Source organism: Crinia signifera, chromosome 3 (assembly GCF_055691185.1).
Source record: "Crinia signifera chromosome 3, ASM5569118v1, whole genome shotgun sequence".
Taxonomy (NCBI): Eukaryota; Metazoa; Chordata; class Amphibia; order Anura; family Myobatrachidae; genus Crinia; species Crinia signifera.
The window spans coordinates 333356484-333377493 of NC_139219.1; the positions used below are offsets into that span (position 1 = coordinate 333356484).

Genomic DNA, 21010 nt, shown 5'->3' on the forward strand with positions numbered 1-21010 from the left:
CCCTAGTGTCAGTGCATGTCCTCGTGTTCTGCTGCTCCTCTTCCTGTGAAGAATGTCTCCCACCTGTACCTTCCTCCCTCTAGTGTCAGTGCATGTCCTTGTGTTCTGCTGCTCCTCTTCCTGTGTAGAATGTCTCCCACCTGTCCCTTCCTCCCTCTAGTGTCAGTGCATGTCCTCGTGTTCTGATGCTCCTCTTCCTGTGACTAATGTCTCCCACCTGTACCTTCCTCCCCCTAGTGTCGGTACCTGTCCTCGTGTTCTGCTGCTCCTCTTCCTGTGACTAATGTCTCCCACCTGTACCTTCCTCCCCCTAGTGTCAGTGCATGTCCTCGTGTTCTGCTGCTCCTCTTCCTGTGAAGAATGTCTCCCACCTGTACCTTCCTCCCCCTAGTGTCAGTGCGTGTCCTCGTGTTCTGCTGCTCCTCTTCCTGTGACTAATGTCTCCCACCTGCACCTTCCTCCCTCTAGTGTCAGTGCGTGTCCTCGTGTTCTGCTGCTCCTCTTCCTGTGAAGAATGTCTCCCACCTGGACCTTCCTCCCTCTAGTGTCAGTGCGTGTCCTCGTGTTCTGTTGCTCCTCTTCCTGTGAAGAATGTCTCCCACCTGTACCTTCCTCCCCCTAGTGTCAGTGCGTGTCCTCGTGTTCTGCTGCTCCTCTTCCTGTGACGAATGTCTCCCACCTGTACCTTCCTCTCTCTAGTGTCAGTGCATGTCCTCGTGTTCTGCTGCTCCTCTTCCTGTGACTAATGTCTCCCACCTGTACCTTCCTCCCCCTAGTGTCAGTGCATGTCCTCGTGTTCTGCTGCTCCTCTTCCTGTTCAGAATGTCTCCCACCTGTACCTTCCTCCCTTTAGTGTCAGTGCATGTCCTCGTGTTCTGTTGCTCCTCTTCCTGTGACTAATGTCTCCCACCTGTACCTTCCTCCCTCTAGTGTCAGTGCATGTCCTCGTGTTCTGCTGCTCCTCTTCCTGTGACTAATGTCTCCCACCTGTACCTTCCTCCCCCTAGTGTCAGTGCATGTCCTCGTGTTCTGCTGCTCCTCTTCCTGTGACGAATGTCTCCCACCTGTACCTTCCTCCCTCTAGTGTCAGTGCATGTCCTCGTGTTCTGCTGCTCCTCTTCCTGTGAAGAATGTCTCCCACCTGTACCTTCCTCCCCCTAGTGTCAGTGCATGTCCTCGTGTTCTGCTGCTCCTCTTCCTGTGACTAATGTCTCCCACCTGTACCTTCCTCCCCCTAGTGTCAGTGCATGTCCTCGTGTTCTGCTGCTCCTCTTCCTGTGAAGAATGTCTCCCACCTGTACCTTGATATATGTGAAAGTTTCTATCATGTCCCCCCTTTCCCTTCTCTGCTCTAAAGTATACATATTAAGATCTTTTAGTCTTTCCTGGTAGGTTTTGTGATGTAGGCCATGCACCATTTTAGTTGCTCTTCTTTGTACAGTCTCTAATGTATTTATATCCTTCTGGAGATATGGCCTCCAGAACTGAACACAATACTCTAGGTGAGGTCGTACCAATGACCTATACAGTGGCATTATTACTTCTTTCTTTCTACTGCTGATACCTCTCCCTATGCAACCAAGCATCTGACTTGCCTTCTTCATTGCTTTGTTACATTGCCTACCTGCCTTTAAGTCCCCTGAAATAGTGACACCTTGATCCCTCTCTTCCTCAGTAGTTTCCATTATAGTGCCATTTATACTATATTGAGTCTTTGGATTTTTGCAACCCAAGTGCATGATTTTGCATTTTTTGGCATTAAACTGTAGTTGCCATGCTCTTGACCATTCCTCTGATCTACCTAGATCATCAATCATTTGTTTTACCCCTCCTGGTGTGTCTACCCTGTTGCATACCTTTGTGTCATCTGCAAAAAGGCTCATTTTACCCTCAATTCCATTTGCAATATCACCAATAAAGATATTAAAAAGCACCGGTCTAAGTACAGATCCCTGGGGTACTCCACTTGTAACCTTTCCCTCCTGTGACTGTACTCCGTTTACTACAACTCTGTTTTCTGTCCTGCAACCACGCTCTTATCCATTCAACTATCTTAGAATCCAATCCCAAGCTTTCAAGTTAATGGGCCAGATGTATCAACTGATAAAATGAAGAGTGATAAATTGCCAGCCAATCAGCTTTTAACTGCCATGCTACAGGCTGTATTTGAAAAATGACAGTTAGCAGCTGATTGGCTGGTGGTTTATCACTCTCCATATTATCACTTTTTGAAGCTTGATACACCTGGCTCTCAGGAACACTGCCATCTGTTGGCAGCAAGTGAAACTACATCTAATAGCTTCCAAAGCATCAGCTTTGAGTGGGGTTACTGGTATATACACACAAAACCACAACAAGGTGGGGCTGGGTATATACACACAAAACCACAACAAGGTGGGGCTGTAGATGTAGCTTATCTAGACTTTAGTAAGACTTCTGACACTGTCCCACATCGCAGACTGTTAGAATAGAGCCAGATAAACCACCAGCCAATCAGCAGCTACCTGTCATTTTTCAAACACAGCCTGTAACATGGCAGTTAAAAGCTGATTGGCTGGCTGTTTATCACTCTCCATTTTATTACTTGATACATCTGGCCCGTAGACGTATATATTATAGATTTATAAAGCATCACAAGTGGTTCGGAGCGCCGTACAGAGGGCACACATTGGAACAGTACATGATACGCACGGCACCGTCCTGAGCCAATATAAGACTGGCAAATAGAGCCGGGCTCACCAGCTGTAAACCTAAAACCGACTAGGCGTTATTGCGTCGGCACCAGTAACGACGCCCTCACTCGTGTTCCTATAAAGCATCCGCAGGTGAAGCCGTTTTCTAGACAAAGCCGCGGACAGCTGCCCAGCCACCTGCTCTTATCACACCGCTGTGCAGATAAGGGGAGCGGTGAGATTTATGGCCGGCACCTGCCGACAGCCCCGGCCACTGACTGTCTCCCCGTACCCTCCCGCTGCTTCTCCCAGCCAGGCCACACTGCAGGGGGCATTCAGGACAGCAAGAATGGAACTCTGTGACAGGGCGGCTTAAAGCGTGCCTCATACCTCGCTGATATCACATGATATCATCCAGGTGCTGTGATTGGTCACACATTCAGTAGCTATGACGTATATGACATGGCAGCTGCGGTGCCCAGCCATGTTTGGGGGCGCGGAGGGGGTGGAGTACTGGGGGGCAGACCAGCTCAGGGCCCATGTTCTCATCTCTCTGTCGGCAGACTGACCGGGGTAAATTGGGGATTTACAGAGACGGGCCGCACCGCAGGGATTATACCCTCATTCCTAGGCCGCTGTGTACCCGCGCCCTGGCACATTCATTTCTCCTTTATACATTGACTGAATTTATCTCCTCCTGTCGCAGACTCTATAGTTCGGCCGCCGTCCGGCGCAGGCCTGCGGTTATTACCACCATTATTGGAGATAATCTTGTGTACAGATTTGTCCTCCTGACCCTAGCGCCTGTGTTCCTGGCGGCGCGGACTTGCGCACCAAACGTTACTCTCCATTTTGCGGCTGCAAACGCATTAATTTGTGATGGTTGGACGGCTCTGCGCTGTGTACTGCTGTGTTGTTGCGATGGTTGAACGGCTCTGCGCTGTGTGTACTGCGGTGTTGTTGCGATGGTTGGACGGCTCTGCGCTGTGTGCTTTGTGTGTACTGCGGTGTTGTTGCGATGGTTGGATGGATCTGCACTGTGTGCGTTGTGCGTACTGCTGTGTTGTTGCTATGGTTTGACTGCTCTGCGCTGTGTACTGCTGTGTTGTTGCGATGGTTGGACAGCCCTGCGCTGTGTACCTTGTGTGTACTGCGGTGTGATGGTTGAACGGCTTTGCGCTGTGTACGTTGTGTGTACTGCTGTGTTGTTGCGATGGTTGGACGGCTGTGCACTGTGTACGTTGTGTGTACTGCTGTGTTGTTGCGATGGTTGGATGGCTCTGCGCTGTGTACGTTGTGTGTACTGCTGTGTTGTTGCGATGGTTGGATGGCTCTGCGCTGTGTGCGTTGTTTTAACTGCGGTGTTGTTGCGATGGTTGGGCGGCTCTGCGCTGTGTACGTTGTGTGTACTGCAGTGTTGTTGCGATGGTTGGACAGCCCTGCGCTGTGTACCTTGTGTGTACTGCGGTGTGATGGTTGAACGGCTTTGCGCTGTGTACGTTGTGTGTACTGCTGTGTTGTTGCGATGGTTGGACGGCTGTGCACTGTGTACGTTGTGTGTACTGCAGTGTTGTTGTGCGATGGTTGGATGGCTCTGCGCTGTGTACGTTGTGTGTACTGCTGTGTTGTTGCGATGGTTGGATGGCTCTGCGCTGTGTACGTTGTGTGTACTGCGGTGATGTTGTGATGGTTGGACGGCTCTTCACTGTGTACGTTGTGTGTACTGCGGTGATGTTGCGATGGTTGGACGGCTCTGCACTGTGTACGTTGTGTGTACTGCTGTGTTGTTGCGATGGTTGGACGGCTGTGCGCTGTGTACGTTGTGTGTACTGTGGTGATGTTGCGATGGTTGGACGGCTGTGCGCTGTGTACGTTGTGTGTACTGCGGTGATGTTGCGATGGTTGGACAGCCCTGCGCTGTGTACCTTGTGTGTACTGCTGTGTTGTTGCGATGGTTGGACAGCCCTGCGCTGTGTACCTTGTGTGTACTGCGGTGATGTTGCGATGGTTGGACAGCCCTGCGCTGTGTACCTTGTGTGTACTGCGGTGATGTTGCGATGGTTGGACAGCCCTGCGCTGTGTACCTTGTGTGTACTGCAGTGCGATGGTTGGACAGCTGTGCGCTGTGTACGTTGTGTTTACTGTGGTGATGTTGCGATGGTTGGACGGCTCTGTGCTGTGTACGTTGTGTGTACTGCGGTGATGTTGCGATGGTTGGACAGCTCTGCGCTGTGTACGTTGTGTGTACTGCGGTGATGTTGCGATGGTTGGACGGCTCTGCGATATGTACGTTGTGTGTACTGCTGTGTTGTTGCGATGGTTGGACGGCTCTGAGCTGTGTACGTTGTGTGTACTGCTGTGTTGTTGCGATGGTTGGACGGCTCTGCGCTGTGTACGTTGTGTGTACTGTGGTGTTGTTGCGATGGTTGGACGGCTCTGCGCTGTGTACTGCGGTAATGTTGCGATGGTTGGACGGCTCTGCGCTGTGTACGTTGTGTGTACTGTGGTGTTGTTGCGATGGTTGGACGGCTCTGCGCTGTGTACGTTGTGTGTACTGCGGTGTTGTTGCGATGGTTGGACGGCTCTGCGCTGTGTACGTTGTGTGTACTGTGGTGTTGTTGCGATGGTTGGACGGCTGTGCGCTGTGTACATTGTGTGTACTGCTGTGTTGTTGCGATGGTTGGACGGCTCTGCGCTGTGTACGTTGTGTGTACTGCGGTGCGATGGTTGGACGGCTCTGCGCTGTGTACGTTGTGTGTACTGCGGTGCGATGGTTGGACGGCTCTACGCTGTGTACGTTGTGTGTACTGCGGTGATGTTGCGATGGTTGGACAGCCCTGCGCTGTGTACCTTGTGTGTACTGCGGTGCGATGGTTGGACGGCTGTGCGCTGTGTACGTTGTGTGTACTGCGGTGATGTTGCGATGGTTGGACGGCTCTGCGCTGTGTACGTTGTGTGTACTGCTGTGTTGTTGCGATGGTTGGACGGCTCTGCGCTGTGTACGTTGTGTGTACTGTGGTGTTGTTGCGATGGTTGGACGGCTCTGCGCTGTGTACTGCAGTAATGTTGCAATGGTTGGACGGCTCTGCGCTGTGTACGTTGTGTGTACTGCTGTGTTGTTGCGATGGTTGGACGTCTTTGCGCTGTGTACGTTGTGTGTGCTGCGGTGCGATGGTTGGACGGCTCTGCACTGTGTACGTTGTGTGTACTGCAGTGCGATGGTTGGACGGCTCTGCGCTGTGTACGTTGTGTGTACTGCGGTGTGATGGTTGGACGGCTCTGCGCTGTGTACATTGTGTGTACTGCGGTGCGATGGTTGGACGGCTCTGCGCTGTGTACATTGTGTGTACTGCGGTGCGATGGTTGGACGGCTCTGTGATGTGTACGTTGTGTGTACTGCGGTGATGTTGCGATGGTTGGACGGCTCTGTGCTGTGTACTTCGGTGATGTTGCGATGGTTGGACGGCTCTGCGCTGTGTACGTTGTGTGTACTGTGGTGATGTTGCGATGGTTGGACGGCTGTGCGCTGTCTACGTTGTGTGTACTGCTGTGTTGTTGCGATGGTTGGACGGCTGTGCGCTGTGTACGTTGTGTGTACTGCGGTGATGTTGCGATGGTTGGACGGCTCTGCGCTGTGTACGTTGTGTGTACTGCAGTGCGATGGTTGGACGGCTCTGCGCTGTGTACGTTGTGTGTACTGCGGTGTGATGGTTGGACGGCTCTGCGCTGTGTACGTTGTGTGTACTGCGGTGTGATGGTTGGACGGCTCTGCGCTGTGTACATTGTGTGTACTGCGGTGCGATGGTTGGACGGCTCTGCGCTGTGTACATTGTGTGTACTGCGGTGCGATGGTTGGACGGCTCTGTGATGTGTACGTTGTGTGTACTGCGGTGTGATGGTTGGACGGCTGTGCGCTGTGTACGTTGTGTGTACTGCGGTGATGTTGCGATGGTTGGACGGCTCTGTGCTGTGTACTTCGGTGATGTTGCGATGGTTGGACGGCTCTGCGCTGTGTACGTTGTGTGTACTGTGGTGATGTTGCGATGGTTGGACGGCTGTGCGCTGTCTACGTTGTGTGTACTGCTGTGTTGTTGCGATGGTTGGACGGCTGTGCGCTGTGTACGTTGTGTGTACTGCGGTGATGTTGCGATGGTTGGACGGCTCTGCGCTGTGTACTGCGGTGATGTTGCGATGGTTGGACGGCTGTGCGCTGTGTACGTTGTGTGTACTGTGGTGATGTTGCGATGGTTGGACGGCTCTGTGCTGTGTACGTTGTGTGTACTGTGGTGATGTTGCGATGGTTGGACGGCTCTGCGCTGTGTACGTTGTTTGTACTGCGGTGATGTTGCGATGGTTGGACAGCCCTGCGCTGTGTACATTGTGTGTACTGCAGTGATGTTGCGATGGTTGGACGGCTCTGAACTGTGTACGTTGTGTGTACTGCTGTGTTGTTGCGATGGTTGGACGGCTGTGCGCTGTGTACGTTGTGTGTACTGCGGTGGTTGGCCGGCTGTGCGCTGTGTACGTTGTGTGTACTGCGGTGATGTTGCGATGGTTGGACGGCTCTATGCTGTGTACGTTGTGTGTACTGCGGTGATGTTGCGATGGTTGGACGGCTCTGCGCTGTGTACGTTGTGTGTACTGCGGTGATGTTGCGATGGTTGGACGGCTCTGCGCTGTGTACTGCGGTGATGTTGCGATGGTTGGACGGCTCTGCGCTGTGTACGTTGTGTGTACTGCGGTGATGTTGCGATGGTAGGACGGCTCTGCGCTGTGTACGTTGTGTGTACTGCGGTGATGTTGCGATGGTTGGACGGCTCTGCGCTGTGTACGTTGTGTGTACTGCGGTGATGTTGCGATGGTTGGACGGCTCTGCGCTGTGTACTGCGGTGATGTTGCGATGGTTGGACGGCTCTGCGCTGTGTACGTTGTGTGTACTGCGGTGTGATGGTTGGACGGCTGTGCGCTGTGTACATTGTGTGTACTGCGGTGATGTTGCGATGGTTGGACGGCTGTGCGCTGTGTACGTTGTGTGTACTGTGGTGATGTTGCGATGGTTGGACGGCTCTGCGCTGTGTATGTTGTGTGTACTGTGGTGTGATGATTGGACGGCTCTGCGCTGTGTACGTTGTGTGTACTGCTGTGTTGTTGCGATGGTTGTACGGCTCTGCGCTGTGTACGTTGTGTGTACTGCTGTGTTGTTGCGATGGTTGGACGGCTCTGCGCTGTGTACGTTGTGTGTACTGTGGTGATGTTGCGATGGTTGGACGGCTCTGCGCTGTGTACGTTGTGTGTACTGCGGTGATGTTGCGATGGTTGGACGGCTCTGCGCTGTGTACGTTGTGTGTACTGCGGTGTGATGGTTGGACGGCTGTGCGCTGTGTACGTTGTGTGTACTGCGGTGTGATGGTTGGACGGCTGTGCGCTGTGTACGTTGTGTGTACTGCGGTGATGTTGCGATGGTTGGACGGCTCTGCGCTGTGTACGTTGTGTGTACTGTGGTGATGTTGCGATGGTTGGACGGCTCTGCGCTGTGTACTGCGGTGATGTTGTGATGGTTGGACGGCTCTGCGCTGTGTACGTTGTGTGTACTGTGGTGATGTTGCGATGGTTGGACGGCTCTGCGCTGTGTACTGCGGTGATGTTGCGATGGTTGGACGGCTCTGCGCTGTGTACATTGTGTGTACTGCGGTGATGTTGCGATGGTTGGACGGCTCTGCGCTGTGTACGTTGTGTGTACTGCGGTGCGATGGTTGGACGGCTCTGCGCTGTGTGCGTTGTGTATACTGCGGTGATGTTGCGATGGTTGGACGGCTCTGCGCTGTGTACGTTGTGTCTGTGTTACTGTTCTATCAACACGGAGACGGCGGCTCTGATGAAATCTGTGCTGGCAGCTGGTAATCAGGCGACAGACAGCCCACGTCTGGGGGGATATACATTGTCTGCAGACTTTCCAATGGGAGTACTCCCGTTTTATCCAGCGACACAACTAAGAACTCCTTCACAGTCTCCCTTCCGTACCCGCGCGGCTCCCATGTGACTGTGCACAACGTCTTATTCCATCGCTTTATGACAACAGTACAACAGTTGCCTCGTTAATAAATGACCCTAACGTACCTGAGCGCTGCATCCATATAACATTACACCGTCCGTACTGCCCCATGAGAGAGAGATAAAGTACGGCCAATCCGCTCCTGATGTGTTTCATTGGCACATGAAGATTGAGCGACAGCTAGTGTTCTCTGTTATCAGGGGGGGGGGGGGGCGCGGCTTCAGTGGGGTTACTGACTGTTCTGGGAAGTAAACATCAGGGCCTTATCCCCCTGTAATCTCCATTCTGAGAGGCGGGGGGGGGGGGGGGGACCTATTGCAATTTGGTAAATGTGTTACCAGGATGGGTTATCTCTTGTCAGCCACATATAGGGTGCGGCTGTGCGGTCAGACGTGACCCCCATAGGAGGGGGCGCGGTGCCACCGTGCCAGGGATGGCAGAGACTCTGCCTCTGGGAACCGTGGGGCTTTCCTGCATGTCTCATGTAATACATCTGTTGTCACCACCTGGTTAACCCCTCGCGGGAAGGACTCCGCCGCCCTCACCTCACTGCTGGTGCCCCCTGCTAGCTGCACAGCATATATACACCACCAGGGGGCAATGTACCAAGCCTTTATGTCTACCTTATCTGTGTCCAAGGCTAAAGGGGCCTACACACGTACAGGTCACAGGACAGTCCACGCCGGGGTCACAGGACAGTCCACGCCGGGGTCACATCCCTGCCCCGAGGTCACAGGACAGACCACGCCGGAGTCACATCCCTGCCCCAAGAGGTCACAGAACAGACCACGCCGGGGTCACATCCCTGCCCCAAGAGGTCACAGAACAGACCACGCCGGGGTCACATCCCTGCCCCGAGGTCACAGGACAGACCACACCGGGGTCACATCCCTGCCCGAGGTCACAGGACAGACCACGCCGGGGTCACATCCCTGCCCCGAGGTCACAGGACAGACCACGCCGGGGTCACATTCCTGCCCCGAGGTCACAGGACAGACCACGCCGGGGTCACATTCCTGCCCCGAGGTCACAGGACAGACCACGCCGGGGTCACATCCCTGCCCCGAGGTCACAGGACAGACCACGCCGGAGTCACATCCCTGCCCCGAGGTCACAGGACAGTCCACGCCGGGGTCACATTCCTGCCCCGAGGTCACAGGACAGACCACGCCGGGGTCACATCCCTGCCTCGAGGTCACAGGACAGACCACGCCGGAGTCACATCCCTGCCCCGAGGTCACAGGACAGACCACGCCGGGGTCAAATGCCTGCCCCGAGGTCACAGGACAGACCACGCCGGGGTCACATTCCTGCCCCGAGGTCACAGCCCTGCCCCGAGAGGTCACAGAACAGGCCACGCCCGGGGTCACATCCCTGCCCCGAGAGGTCACAGGACAGACCACGCCGGGGTCACATCCCTGCCCCGAGGTCACAGGACAGACCACGCCGGGGTCACATCCCTGCCCCGAGGTCACAGGACAGACCACGCCGGGGTCACATCCCTGCCCCGAGGTCACAGGACAGACCACGCCGGGGGTCACATCCCTGCCCCGAGGTCACATAACAGACCACGCCGGGGTCACATCCCTGCCCCAAGAGGTCACAGAACAGACCACGCCGGGGTCACATCCCTGCCCCGAGAGGTCACAGGACAGTACACGCTGCCCCACTGCTGGTCCTAGCTGCTGTACAGTATGCATCCTTATGATCAATGACCTCAGTGAGGCACCTAGTGCCTCGTGGCTCTGTGCTGGGAACGTCCTGTCTGTGTATGGCCGCAGTAACGTAGGTCAGTGTGTAACATTCCAGCGTTATCTCCCGCAGTACAGGGTGTGTGAGTGCCAGAGCTGGGCCTAGCCATGCACATTAACCCTGCGCTGCCTGGTGCTCGGCTGAGTATATTACTGCCCCTCTCTCCTGTACTGAGACCACACAAGCCCAGACAGACCCGCATCATTATACACAGGTGACCGGGACATTGACAGATTCACAATCAGGGGCGCGGCCGGCCATGTCTGTACAAGTTGGATGGGAAATAACTGGCATGCTGTGCTCTGCTGTTTCAAGTCTTTGTCCTTCGCCCCCCTGGCCATTGTTGAGATCCCTTTGATGTGTGTGTCTGTTGTCTGTGGAGGGAATACACCGTCTTTGTCCCCACTCAGCAGCCTGGAGGTACATTGTACTGATGCCATCAGATTCCTCCGTCACTGATGTCAGGATCTCCTGTAACACCGACCTCCGCTCAGGACACTCCTTATCCTGGGATATTCACTAAGGACCGGAGACCTCTCAGAGACAAGAGGCCAGTAACCTGCGGCTTCTTACACCTGGTTACCCCCAGGTCCTACAGGTATCTATTGCTGCTGTGACCCAGTGACACAGATCAGCCAGGAGATCACAGATAGAATAGAGGGTGGTACTCCACCACTGCTAGGGATTCCCTTCTCACCACCTGCCGCCACCTGCTACTAACTCCGCCCACTGCGTCAGGGCGGCATGGGCCTGGGGCTGAGAGAAGTGTAGGATCTGTGCTGCGTAGGCGTGGTTAGTGCCATATGGGTGTGGTTAGTGCCATATGGGTGTGGTTAGTGCCATATGGGTGTGGTTAGTGCCATATGGGTGTGGTTAGTGCCGTGTGGATGTGGTTAGTGATGTGTGGGTGTGGCTTTCTCTGTGCCTGACCCTACCTGGCCTTCGGTATGTCTGACATTTGCCAGATTGCCGGTCCGGCCCTATATTGGATCCTATTTATCATTGCGGTTTGCCCCAGTTCTCATGCTGCACTTCCTCTATATACCGCTCTGTAATACCATATACTACCCTGCGATGCTGTAATCTGTCCTGTGCCTCTATATACCACTCTGTGATACCATATACCACCCTGCGTTGCTGTAATCTGTCCTGTGCCTCTATATACCGCTCTGTGATACCATATACTACCCTGCGATGCTGTAATCTGTCCTGTGCCTCTATATACCGCTCTGTGATACCATATACTACCCTGCGATGCTGTAATCTGTCCTATGCCTCTATATACCGCTCTGTAATACCATATACTACCCTGCGATGCTGTAATCTGTCCTGTGCCTCTATATACCGCTCTGTGATACCATATACTACCCTGCGATGCTGTAATCTGTCCTATGCCTCTATATACCGCTCTGTGATACCATATACTACCCTGCGATGCTGTAATCTGTCCTATGCCTCTATATATACTGCTCTGTGATACCATATACTACCCTGCGATGCTGTAATCTGTCCTATGCCTCTATATACTGCTCTCTGATACCATATACTACCCTGCAATGCTGTAATCTGTCCTATGCCTCTATATACTGCTCTCTGATACCATATACTACCCTGCGATGCTGTAATCTGTCCTATGCCTCTATATACTGCTCTCTGATACCATATACTACCCTGCGATGCTGTAATCTGTCCTATGCCTCTATACTACCCTATAATGTCTGTAACCTGTCCTGTGTCAATCTGTATATCTTGGTGAGCTCTGTATTGTATTCTGGCCACTGATCGGGGGTGGAGCGGGTACTAAGTACCCGGGCCTGGGCTTGCTAGAGGGGCCCAGCAGGGGCTCTATTGTATTCTGGCCCTTAATCAGATCTGATTGCAGTACAAATTTGTTCTCAAAATGGGCAAAACCATGTGCACTGCAGGTGGGGCAGATGTAACATGTGCAGAGAGTTAGATTTGGGTGGGGTGTGTTAAAACTGAAATCTAAATTGCAGTGCACGAATAATGCAGCCAGTATTTACCCTGCACAGAAACAAAATAACTCACCCAAATCTAACTCTCTATACATGTTACATCTGCCCCACCTGCAGTGCAGCATGTTTTTTTCCATTTTGAGAACAAATTTGTACTGCGATCAGATCTGAATAAGGGCCTCTGGCCACTGAGCGGGGAGCTCTGTATTGTATTCTGGCCACTGAGCGGGGAGCTCTGTATTGTATTCTGGCCACTGAGCGGGGAGCTCTGTATTGTATTCTGGCCACTGAGCGGGGAGCTCTGTATTGTATTCTGGCCACTGAGCGGGGAGCTCTGTATTGTATTCTGACCACTTAGCGGGGAGCTCTGTATTGTATTCTGGCCACTGAGCGGGGAGCTCTGTATTGTATTCTGGCCACAGAGTGGGGATCTCTGTATTGTATTCTGGCCACTGAGCGGGGAGCTCTGTATTGTATTCTGGCCACAGAGTGGGGATCTCTGTATTGTATTCTGGCCACTGAGCGGGGAGCTCTGTATTGTATTCTGGCCACTGAGCGGGGAGCTCTGTATTGTATTCTGGCCACTGAGCGGGGAGCTCTGTATTGTATTCTGGCCACTGAGCGGGGAGCTCTGTATTGTATTCTGGCCACTTAGCGGGGAGCTCTGTATTGTATTCTGGCAACTTAGCGGGGAGCTCTGTATTGTATTCTGGCCACTGAGCGGGGAACTCTGTATTGTATTCTGGCCACTGAGCGGATAGCTCTGTATTGTATTCTGGCCACTTAGCGGGGAGCTCTGTATTGTATTCTGGCCACTTAGCGGGGAGCTCTGTATTGTATTCTGGCCACTGAGCGGGGAGCTCTGTATTGTATTCTGGCCAATTAGCGGGGAGCTCTGTATTGTATTCTGGCCACTTAATTGGGGATCTCTGTATTGTATTCTGGCCACTTAGCGGGGAGCTCTGTATTGTATTCTGGCCACTTAATTGGGGATCTCTGTATTGTATTCTGGCCACTTAGCGGGGAGCTCTGTATTGTATTCTGGCCACTGAGCGGGGAGCTCTGTATTGTATTCTGGCCACTTAGCAGGGAGCTCTGTATTGTATTCTGGCCACTTAGCGGGGAGCTCTGTATTGTATTCTGGCCACTTAGCGGGGAGCTCTGTATTGTATTCTGGCCACTTAGCGGGGAGCTCTGTATTGTATTCTGGCCACAGAGTGGGGATCTCTGTATTGTACACCGGCATTTATGCACTGAGCATTGTGGGTGGGATAACTGTATAACATTATTGCTGAGAGTACTCATGTCCCTGATTTTATGCTAATTTTTTGTTTATTTTTCCAAAAATATCTAGAACAACAGAAGGAAGATTTGACAGAAACGTTCAGCTGGTGCTTTTTTATCCTAAACGTCGTCTTTTTCACAACTTCTGGTTTTTAATCACTCTGGATTTATATCAAGTTCTCCAAAGGATTCCTCTGTGTCCCAACCAGTAACTCTCCCCCCCCCCCCTCCCCCAAACATTGGATTACCGGGAACCTCTTCCCAATGATGCTGTCCAATGGCACCATCCTCAACACCAGCAGCCCCGCCACGGACACAGACGTCATCCAATCGCACAAGGTGAGGCCATCTTGTTATATAGACCCCTCCTGTGGTGCGGGCCCTGTCCTGTAATGTAGACCCCTCCTGTGGTGCGGGCCCCGTCCTGTAATGTAGACCCCTCCTGTGGTGCGGGCCCCGTCCTGTAATGTAGACCCCTCCTGTGGTGCGGGCCCTGTCCTGTAATGTAGACCCCTCCTGTGGTGCGGGCCCCGTCCTGTAATGTAGACCCCTCCTGTGGTGCGGGCCCTGTCCTGTAATGTAGACCCCTCCTGTGGTGCGGGCCCCGTCCTGTAATGTAGACCCCTCCTGTGGTGCGGGCCCCGTCCTGTAATGTAGACCTCTCCTGTGGTGCGGGCCCCGTACTGTAATGTAGACCCCTCCTGTGGTACGGGCCCCGTCCTGTAATGTAGACCTCTCCTTTGGTGCGGGCCCCGTACTGTAATGTAGACTCCTCCTGTAATGCGGGCCCCGTCCTGTAATGTAGACCCGTCCTGTGGTGCGGGCCCCGTCCTGTAATGTAGACTCCTCCTGTGGTGCTGGCCCCGTCCTGTAATGTAGACCCCTCCTGTGGCGCGGGCCCCGTCCTGTAATGTAGACCCCTCCTGTGGTGCGGGCCCCGTCCTGTAATGTAGACCCCTCCTGTGGTGCGGGCCCCAGCCTGTAATGTAGACTCCTCCTGTCTGTAATGTAGACCCGCCTTCCTGGACGCTTTCCCCCCGCTGCTTCCTGGACGCTTTCCCCCCGCTGCTTCCTGGGCGCTTTCCACCCGCTGCTTCCTGGGCGCTTTCCCCCCGCTGCTTCCTGGGCGCTTTCCCCCCGCTGCTTCCTGGGCGCTTTCCCCCCGTGCCTTCCTGGGCACTTTCCCCCCGTGCCTTCCTGGGCGCTTTCCCCCCGCTGCTTCCTGGGCGCTTTCCCCCCGCTGCTTCCTGGACGCTTTCCCCCCGTGCTTCCTGGGCGCTTTCCCCCCGTGCCTTCCTGGGCGCTTTCCCCCCGTGCCTTCCTGGGCGCTTTCCCCCCGTGCCTTCCTGGGCGCTTTCCCCCCGCTGCTTTCTGGGCGCTTTCCCCCCCGCTGCTTCCTGGGCGCATTCCCCCCGCTGCTTCCTGGGCGCATTCCCCCCGCTGCTTCCTGGGCGCATTCCCCCCGCTGCTTCCTGGGCGCTTTCCCCCCGTGCCTTCCTGGACGCTTTCCCCCCGCTGCTTCCTGGACGCTTTCCCCCCGCTGCTTCCTGGGCGCTTTCCCCCCGCTGCTTCCTGGGCGCTTTTCCCCCCGCTGCTTCCTGGGCGCTTTTCCCCCCGCTGCTTCCTGGGCGCTTTTCCCCCGCTGCTTCTTGGGCGCTTTCCCCCCCGCTGCTTCCTGGGCGCTTCCCCCCCGCTGCTTCCTGGGCGCTTTCCCCCCGCTGCTTCCTGGACACTTTCCCCCCGCTGCTTCCTGGGCGCTTTCCCCCCGCGCCTTCCTGGGCGCTTTCCCCCCGCTGCTTCCTGGACGCTTTCCCCCCGCTGCTTCCTGGGCGCTTTCCCCCCGCTGCTTCCTGGGCGCTTTCCCCCCGCTGCTTCCTGGGCGCTTTCCCCCCGCTGCTTCCTGGACGCTTTCCCCCCGCTGCTTCCTGGGCGCTTTCCCTCCGCTGCTTCCTGGGCGCTTTCCCCCCGCTGCTTCCTGGGCGCTTTCCCCCAGCTGCTACTTGGGCGCTTTCCCCCCCGCTGCTTCCTGGACGCTTTCTCCCCCGCTGCTTCCTGGATGCTTTCCCCCCGCTGCTTCCTGGGCGTTTTCCCCCCGCGCCTTCCGGGGCGCTTTCCCCCCGCGCCTTCCGGGGCGCTTTCCCCCCGCGCCTTCCGGGGCGCTTTCCCCCCGCGCCTTCCGGGGCGCTTTCCCCCCGCGCCTTCCGGGGCGCTTATCCCCCCGCTGCTTCCCGGGCGCTTATCCCCCCGCTGCTTCCCGGGCGCTTATCCCCCCGCTGCTTCCCGGGCGCTTATCCCCCCGCTGCTTCCCGGGCGCTTATCCCCCCGCTGCTTCCCGGGCGCTTATCCCCCCGCTGCTTCCCGGGCGCTTATCCCCCCGCTGCTTCCCGGGCGCTTATCCCCCCGCTGCTTCCCGGGCGCTTATCCCCCGCTGCTTCCCGGGCGCTTTCCCCCCGCGCCTTCCCGGATGCTTCCCCCGCGCCTTCCCGGACGCTTCCCCCGCTGCTTCCCGGACGCTTTCCCCCCGTGCCTTCCCGGACGCTTTCCCCGCACCTTCTCGGGCGCTGTCCCCCCCGCGCCTTCCTAGGCGCTTCGCCCCCGTGCGTTTGCCCCCGTTGGGATCTGTGTTCTCTTAGTGTGTGTATCCCTGCGGTGTGTGTGTGTATCCCTGCGGTGTGTGTGTGTGTGCAGCACGTCTTTGTCTCCTGGCAGCAGATGAGAGCACAGCAACCGCCCATACACCTGTTCTGAAGACAGCTCCCGGCTCCCCGTGTCTGTGGGAAAGTCCTGTGACGGTTGGAGGCCCTGTAGGGAGTCGCACGTGGGGCGGTTGGAGGCTCTGTAGGGTGTCACACGTGGTGCTGTTGGAGGCCCTGTAGGGAGTCGCACGTGGGTCGGTTGGAGGCTCTGTAGGGTGTCACACGTGGGGCGGTTGGAGGCCCTGTAGGGAGTCGCACGTGGTGCTGTTGGAGGCCCTGTAGGGTGTCGCACGTGGGGCGGTTGGAGGCCCTGTAGGGAGTCGCACGTGGGGCGGTTGGAGGCACTGTAGGGAGTCGCACGTGGGGCGGTTGGAGGCACTGTAGGGAGTCGCACGTGGGGCGGTTGGAGGCCCTGTAGGGAGTCGCGGTTGGAGGCCCTGTAGGGAGTCGCACGTGGGGCGGTTGGAGGCCCTGTAGGGAGTCGCACGTGGGGCGGTTGGAGGCCCTGTAGGGAGTCGCACGTGGGGCGGTTGGAGGCCCTGTAGGGAGTCGCACGTGGGGCGGTTGGAGGCCCTGTAGGGAGTCGCACGTGGGGCGGTTGGAGGCCCTGTAGGGAGTCGCACGTGGGGCGGTTGGAGGCCCTGTAGGGAGTCGCACGTGGGGCGGTTGGAGGCCCTGTAGGATGTCGCACGTGGGGCGGTTGGAGGCCCTGTAGGGAGTCGCACGTGGGGCGGTTGGAGGCCCTGTAGGTGCATCATAGACTCACAGATCCTACATGTATGACCGCCCCAGCCCCGTCCTGTAATGTAGACCCCTCCTGTACATGTATGACGCCCCAGCCCCGTCCTGTAATGTACACCCCTCCTGTACATGTATGACCGCCCCAGCCTGTAATGTAGACCCCTCCTGTACATGTATGACCACCCCAGCCCCAGCCTGTAATGTAGACCCCTCCTGTACATGTATGACCGCCCCAGCCCCATCCTGTAATGTAGACCCCTCCTGTACATGTATGACCGCCCCAGCCCCGTCCTGTAATGTAGACCCCTCCTGTAGATGTATGACCGCCCCAACCTGTAATGTAGACCCCTCCTGTACATGTATGACCGCCCCAGCCTGTAATGTAGACCCTCCTGTGCATGTATGACCGCCCCAGCCTGTAACATAGACCCCTCCTGTCCTTGTATGACCACCCCAGCCCCAGCCTGTAATGTAGACCCTCCTGTACATGTATGACCGCCCCAGCCTGTAATGTAGGCCCCTCCTGTACATGTATGACCGCTCCAGCTGAGACTGAAATGTTGTATCGTATGAGCAACTCACAGACAGACAAAGCGGTAAGAGGGCGCTGCTCACACCTACAGCTGGGAACAAAGTATTAGTAGGAGACCAGGCACTCGCAGACAGATAAAGTGGCAAGAGGGCGCTGATCATATGCTACAGCTGCAAACACAGTAATAGTAGGAGACTGGCACTCTCAGACAGACAAAGCGGTCAGAGGGCGCTGCTCACACCTACAGCTGGGAACATAGTAATAGTAGGAGACCAGTACTCACAGGCAGATAAAGCGGTCAGATGGCGCTGCTCACACCTACAGCTAGGAACACAGTAATAGTAGGAGACCAGCACTCATAGACAGATAAAGCGGTAAAAGGGCGCTGCTCACCTACAGCTGCGAACACAGTAATAGCAGTAGACGGAACTTACAGACAGACAAAGCGGTAAGAGGGCGCTGCTCACACCTACAGCTGGGAACACAGTAGTAGCAGGAGACCAGCACTCACAGACAGACAAAGCGGTAAGAGGGCGCTGCTCACACCTACATCTGGGAACACAGTAATAGCAGGAGACCAGCACTCACAGACAGATAAAGCGGTAAGAGGGCGCTGCTCACACCTACATCTGGGAACACAGTAATAGCAGGAGACTGGCACTCACAGACAGATAAAGCGGTAAGAGGGCGCTGCTCACACCTACAGCTGGGAACACAGTAATAGCAGGAGACTGGCACTCACAGACAGATAAAGCGGTAAGAGGGCGCTGCTCACACCTACAGCTGGGAACACAGTAATAGCAGGAGACTGGCACTCACAGATCGACAAGTGGTAAGAGGGCGCAGCTCACACCCACAGCTGGGAACACTGTAATAGCAGGAGACCGGCACTCACAGACAGACAAAATGGTCAGAGGGCGCTGCTCAGACCTTCAGCTGGAAACATAGTAATAATAGGAGACCGGCACTCACAGACAGATAAAGCGGTAAGAGGCCGCAGCTCACACCTACAGCTGGGAACACCGTAATAGCAGGAGACCGGCACTCACAGACAGACAAAATGGTCAGAGGGCGCTGCTCACACCTACAGCTGGGAACATAGTAATAATAGGAGACCGGCACTCACAGACAGACAAAGCGGCAAGAGGGCGCTGCTCACACCTACAGCTTGGAATACAGTAATAGCAGGAGACTGGCACTCACAGACAGATAAAGCGGTAAGAGGGCGCTGCTCAGACCTTCAGCTGGGAACACAGTATTAATAGGAGATCAGGCACTCATTGACAGATAAAGCGGTTAGAGGGCGCTGCTCACACCTACAGCTGGGAACACAGTATTAGTAGGAGACCGGCACTCACAGACAGATAAAGCGGTTAGAGGGCGCTGCTCACACCTACAGCTGGGAACACAGTATTAGTAGGAGACCGGCACTCACAGACAGATAAAGCGGTCAGAGGGCGCTGCTCACACCTACAGCTGGGAACACAGTATTAGTAGGAGACTGGCACTCACAGACAGATAAAGCGGTAAGAGGGCGCTGCTCACACCTACAGCTGGGAACACAGTAATAGTAGGAGACCAGCACTCACAGACAGATAAAGCGGTAAGAGGGCGCTGCTCACACCTACAGCTGGGAACATAGTATTAATAGGAGACCGGCACTCACAGACAGATAAAGCGTAAGAGGGCGCTGCTCACACCTACAGCTGGGAACACAGTAATAGCAGGAGACAGACAAAGTGCTCAGAGGGCGCTGCTGACACCTACAGCTGGGAACACAGTAGTAGCAGGAGACCAGCACTCACAGACAGACAAAGCGGTAAGAGGGCGCTGCTCACACCTACATCTGGGAACACAGTAATAGTAGGAGACCAGCACTCACAGACAGATAAAGCGGTAAGAGGGCGCAGCTCACACCTACAGCTGGGAACATAGTATTAATAGGAGACCGGCACTCACAGACAGATAAAGCGTAAGAGGGCGCTGCTCACACCTACAGCTGGGAACACAGTAGTAGCAGGAGACCAGCACTCACAGACAGACAAAGCGGTAAGAGGGCGCTGCTCACACCTACAGCTGGGAACACAGTTATAGCAGGAGACCTGCACTCACAGACAGACAAAGCGGTCTGAGGGCGCTGCTCACACCTACAGCTGGGAACACCGTAATAGCAGGAGACCGGCACTCACAGACAGACAAAACAGTCAGAGGGTGCTGCTCAGACCTTCAGCTGGGAACATAGTAATAATAGGAGACCAGCACTCACAGCCAGACAAAGCGGTAAGAGGGCGCTGCTCACACCTACAGCTGGGAACACAGTAATAGCATGAGACCTGCACTCACAGACAGATAAAGCGGTAAGAGGGCGCTGCTCAGACCTTCAGCTGGGAACACAGTAATAGTAGGAGACCAGCACTCACAGACAGACAAAGTGGTCAGAGGGCGCTGCTCACACCTACAGCTGGGAACACAGTAATAGTAGGAGACCTGCACTCACAGACAGATAAAGCGGTCAGAGGGCGCTGCTCACACCTACAGATGGGAACATAACTGGAGTCCGGCACTCACAGACAGACAAAGCGATAAGAGGGCGCAGCTCACACCTACAGCTGGGAACACAGTAATAGCAGGAGACCTGCACTCACAGACAGATAAAGCGGTAAGAGGGCGCTGCTCAGACCTTCAGCTGGGAACATAGCAATAATAGGAGACTGGCACTCACAGACAGATAAAGCGGTAAGAGGGCGCTGTTCATACCTACAGCTTGGACCACAGTATTAATAGAAGACCAGGCACTCATTGACAGATAAAGCGGTCAGAGGGCGCTGTTCACACCTACAGCTGGGAACACCGTAATAGCATGAGACCGGCACTCACAGACAGATAAAGCGGTAAGAGGGCGCTGCTCACTACTAGAGCTGGGAACACAGTAATAGCAGGAGACCTGCACTCACAGACAGATAAAGTGGTCAGAGGGCGCTGCTCACACCTACAGCTGGGAACACAGTATTAGTAGGAGACCGGCACTCACAGACAGACAAAGCGGTAAGAGGGTGCTGCTCACACCTACAGCTGGGAACACAGTAATAGTAGGAGACTGGCACTCACAGACAGACAAAGCCGTAAGAGGGCGCTGCTCACACCTACAGCTGGGAACACAGTAATAGTAGGAGACCAGCACTTACAGACAGATAAAGCGGTAAGAGGGCGCTGCTCACTCCTAGAGCTGGGAACACAGTAATAGCAGGAGACCTGCACTCACAGACAGACAAAGCGGTAAGAAGGCGCTGCTCACACCTACAGCT

General features: G+C 55.2%; 1 protein-coding gene across 5 annotated transcripts in view; it reads left to right on the top strand.

The window, feature by feature from the left end:
- The window catches only part of LOC146064915 (DNA (cytosine-5)-methyltransferase 3A-like), a 196320-nt gene that overhangs the window by 11759 nt on the left and 163551 nt on the right, over positions 1-21010 (top strand). For all 5 annotated transcript variants that reach the window (XM_083178924.1, XM_083178926.1, XM_083178925.1 and 2 more), the window contains exon 2: positions 13807-14075. In XM_083178924.1, coding sequence (XP_083035050.1) covers positions 14001-14075 — 75 coding nt within the window. In that variant the 5' untranslated portion in view covers positions 13807-14000. The remainder of the gene's footprint in view (positions 1-13806; positions 14076-21010) is intronic.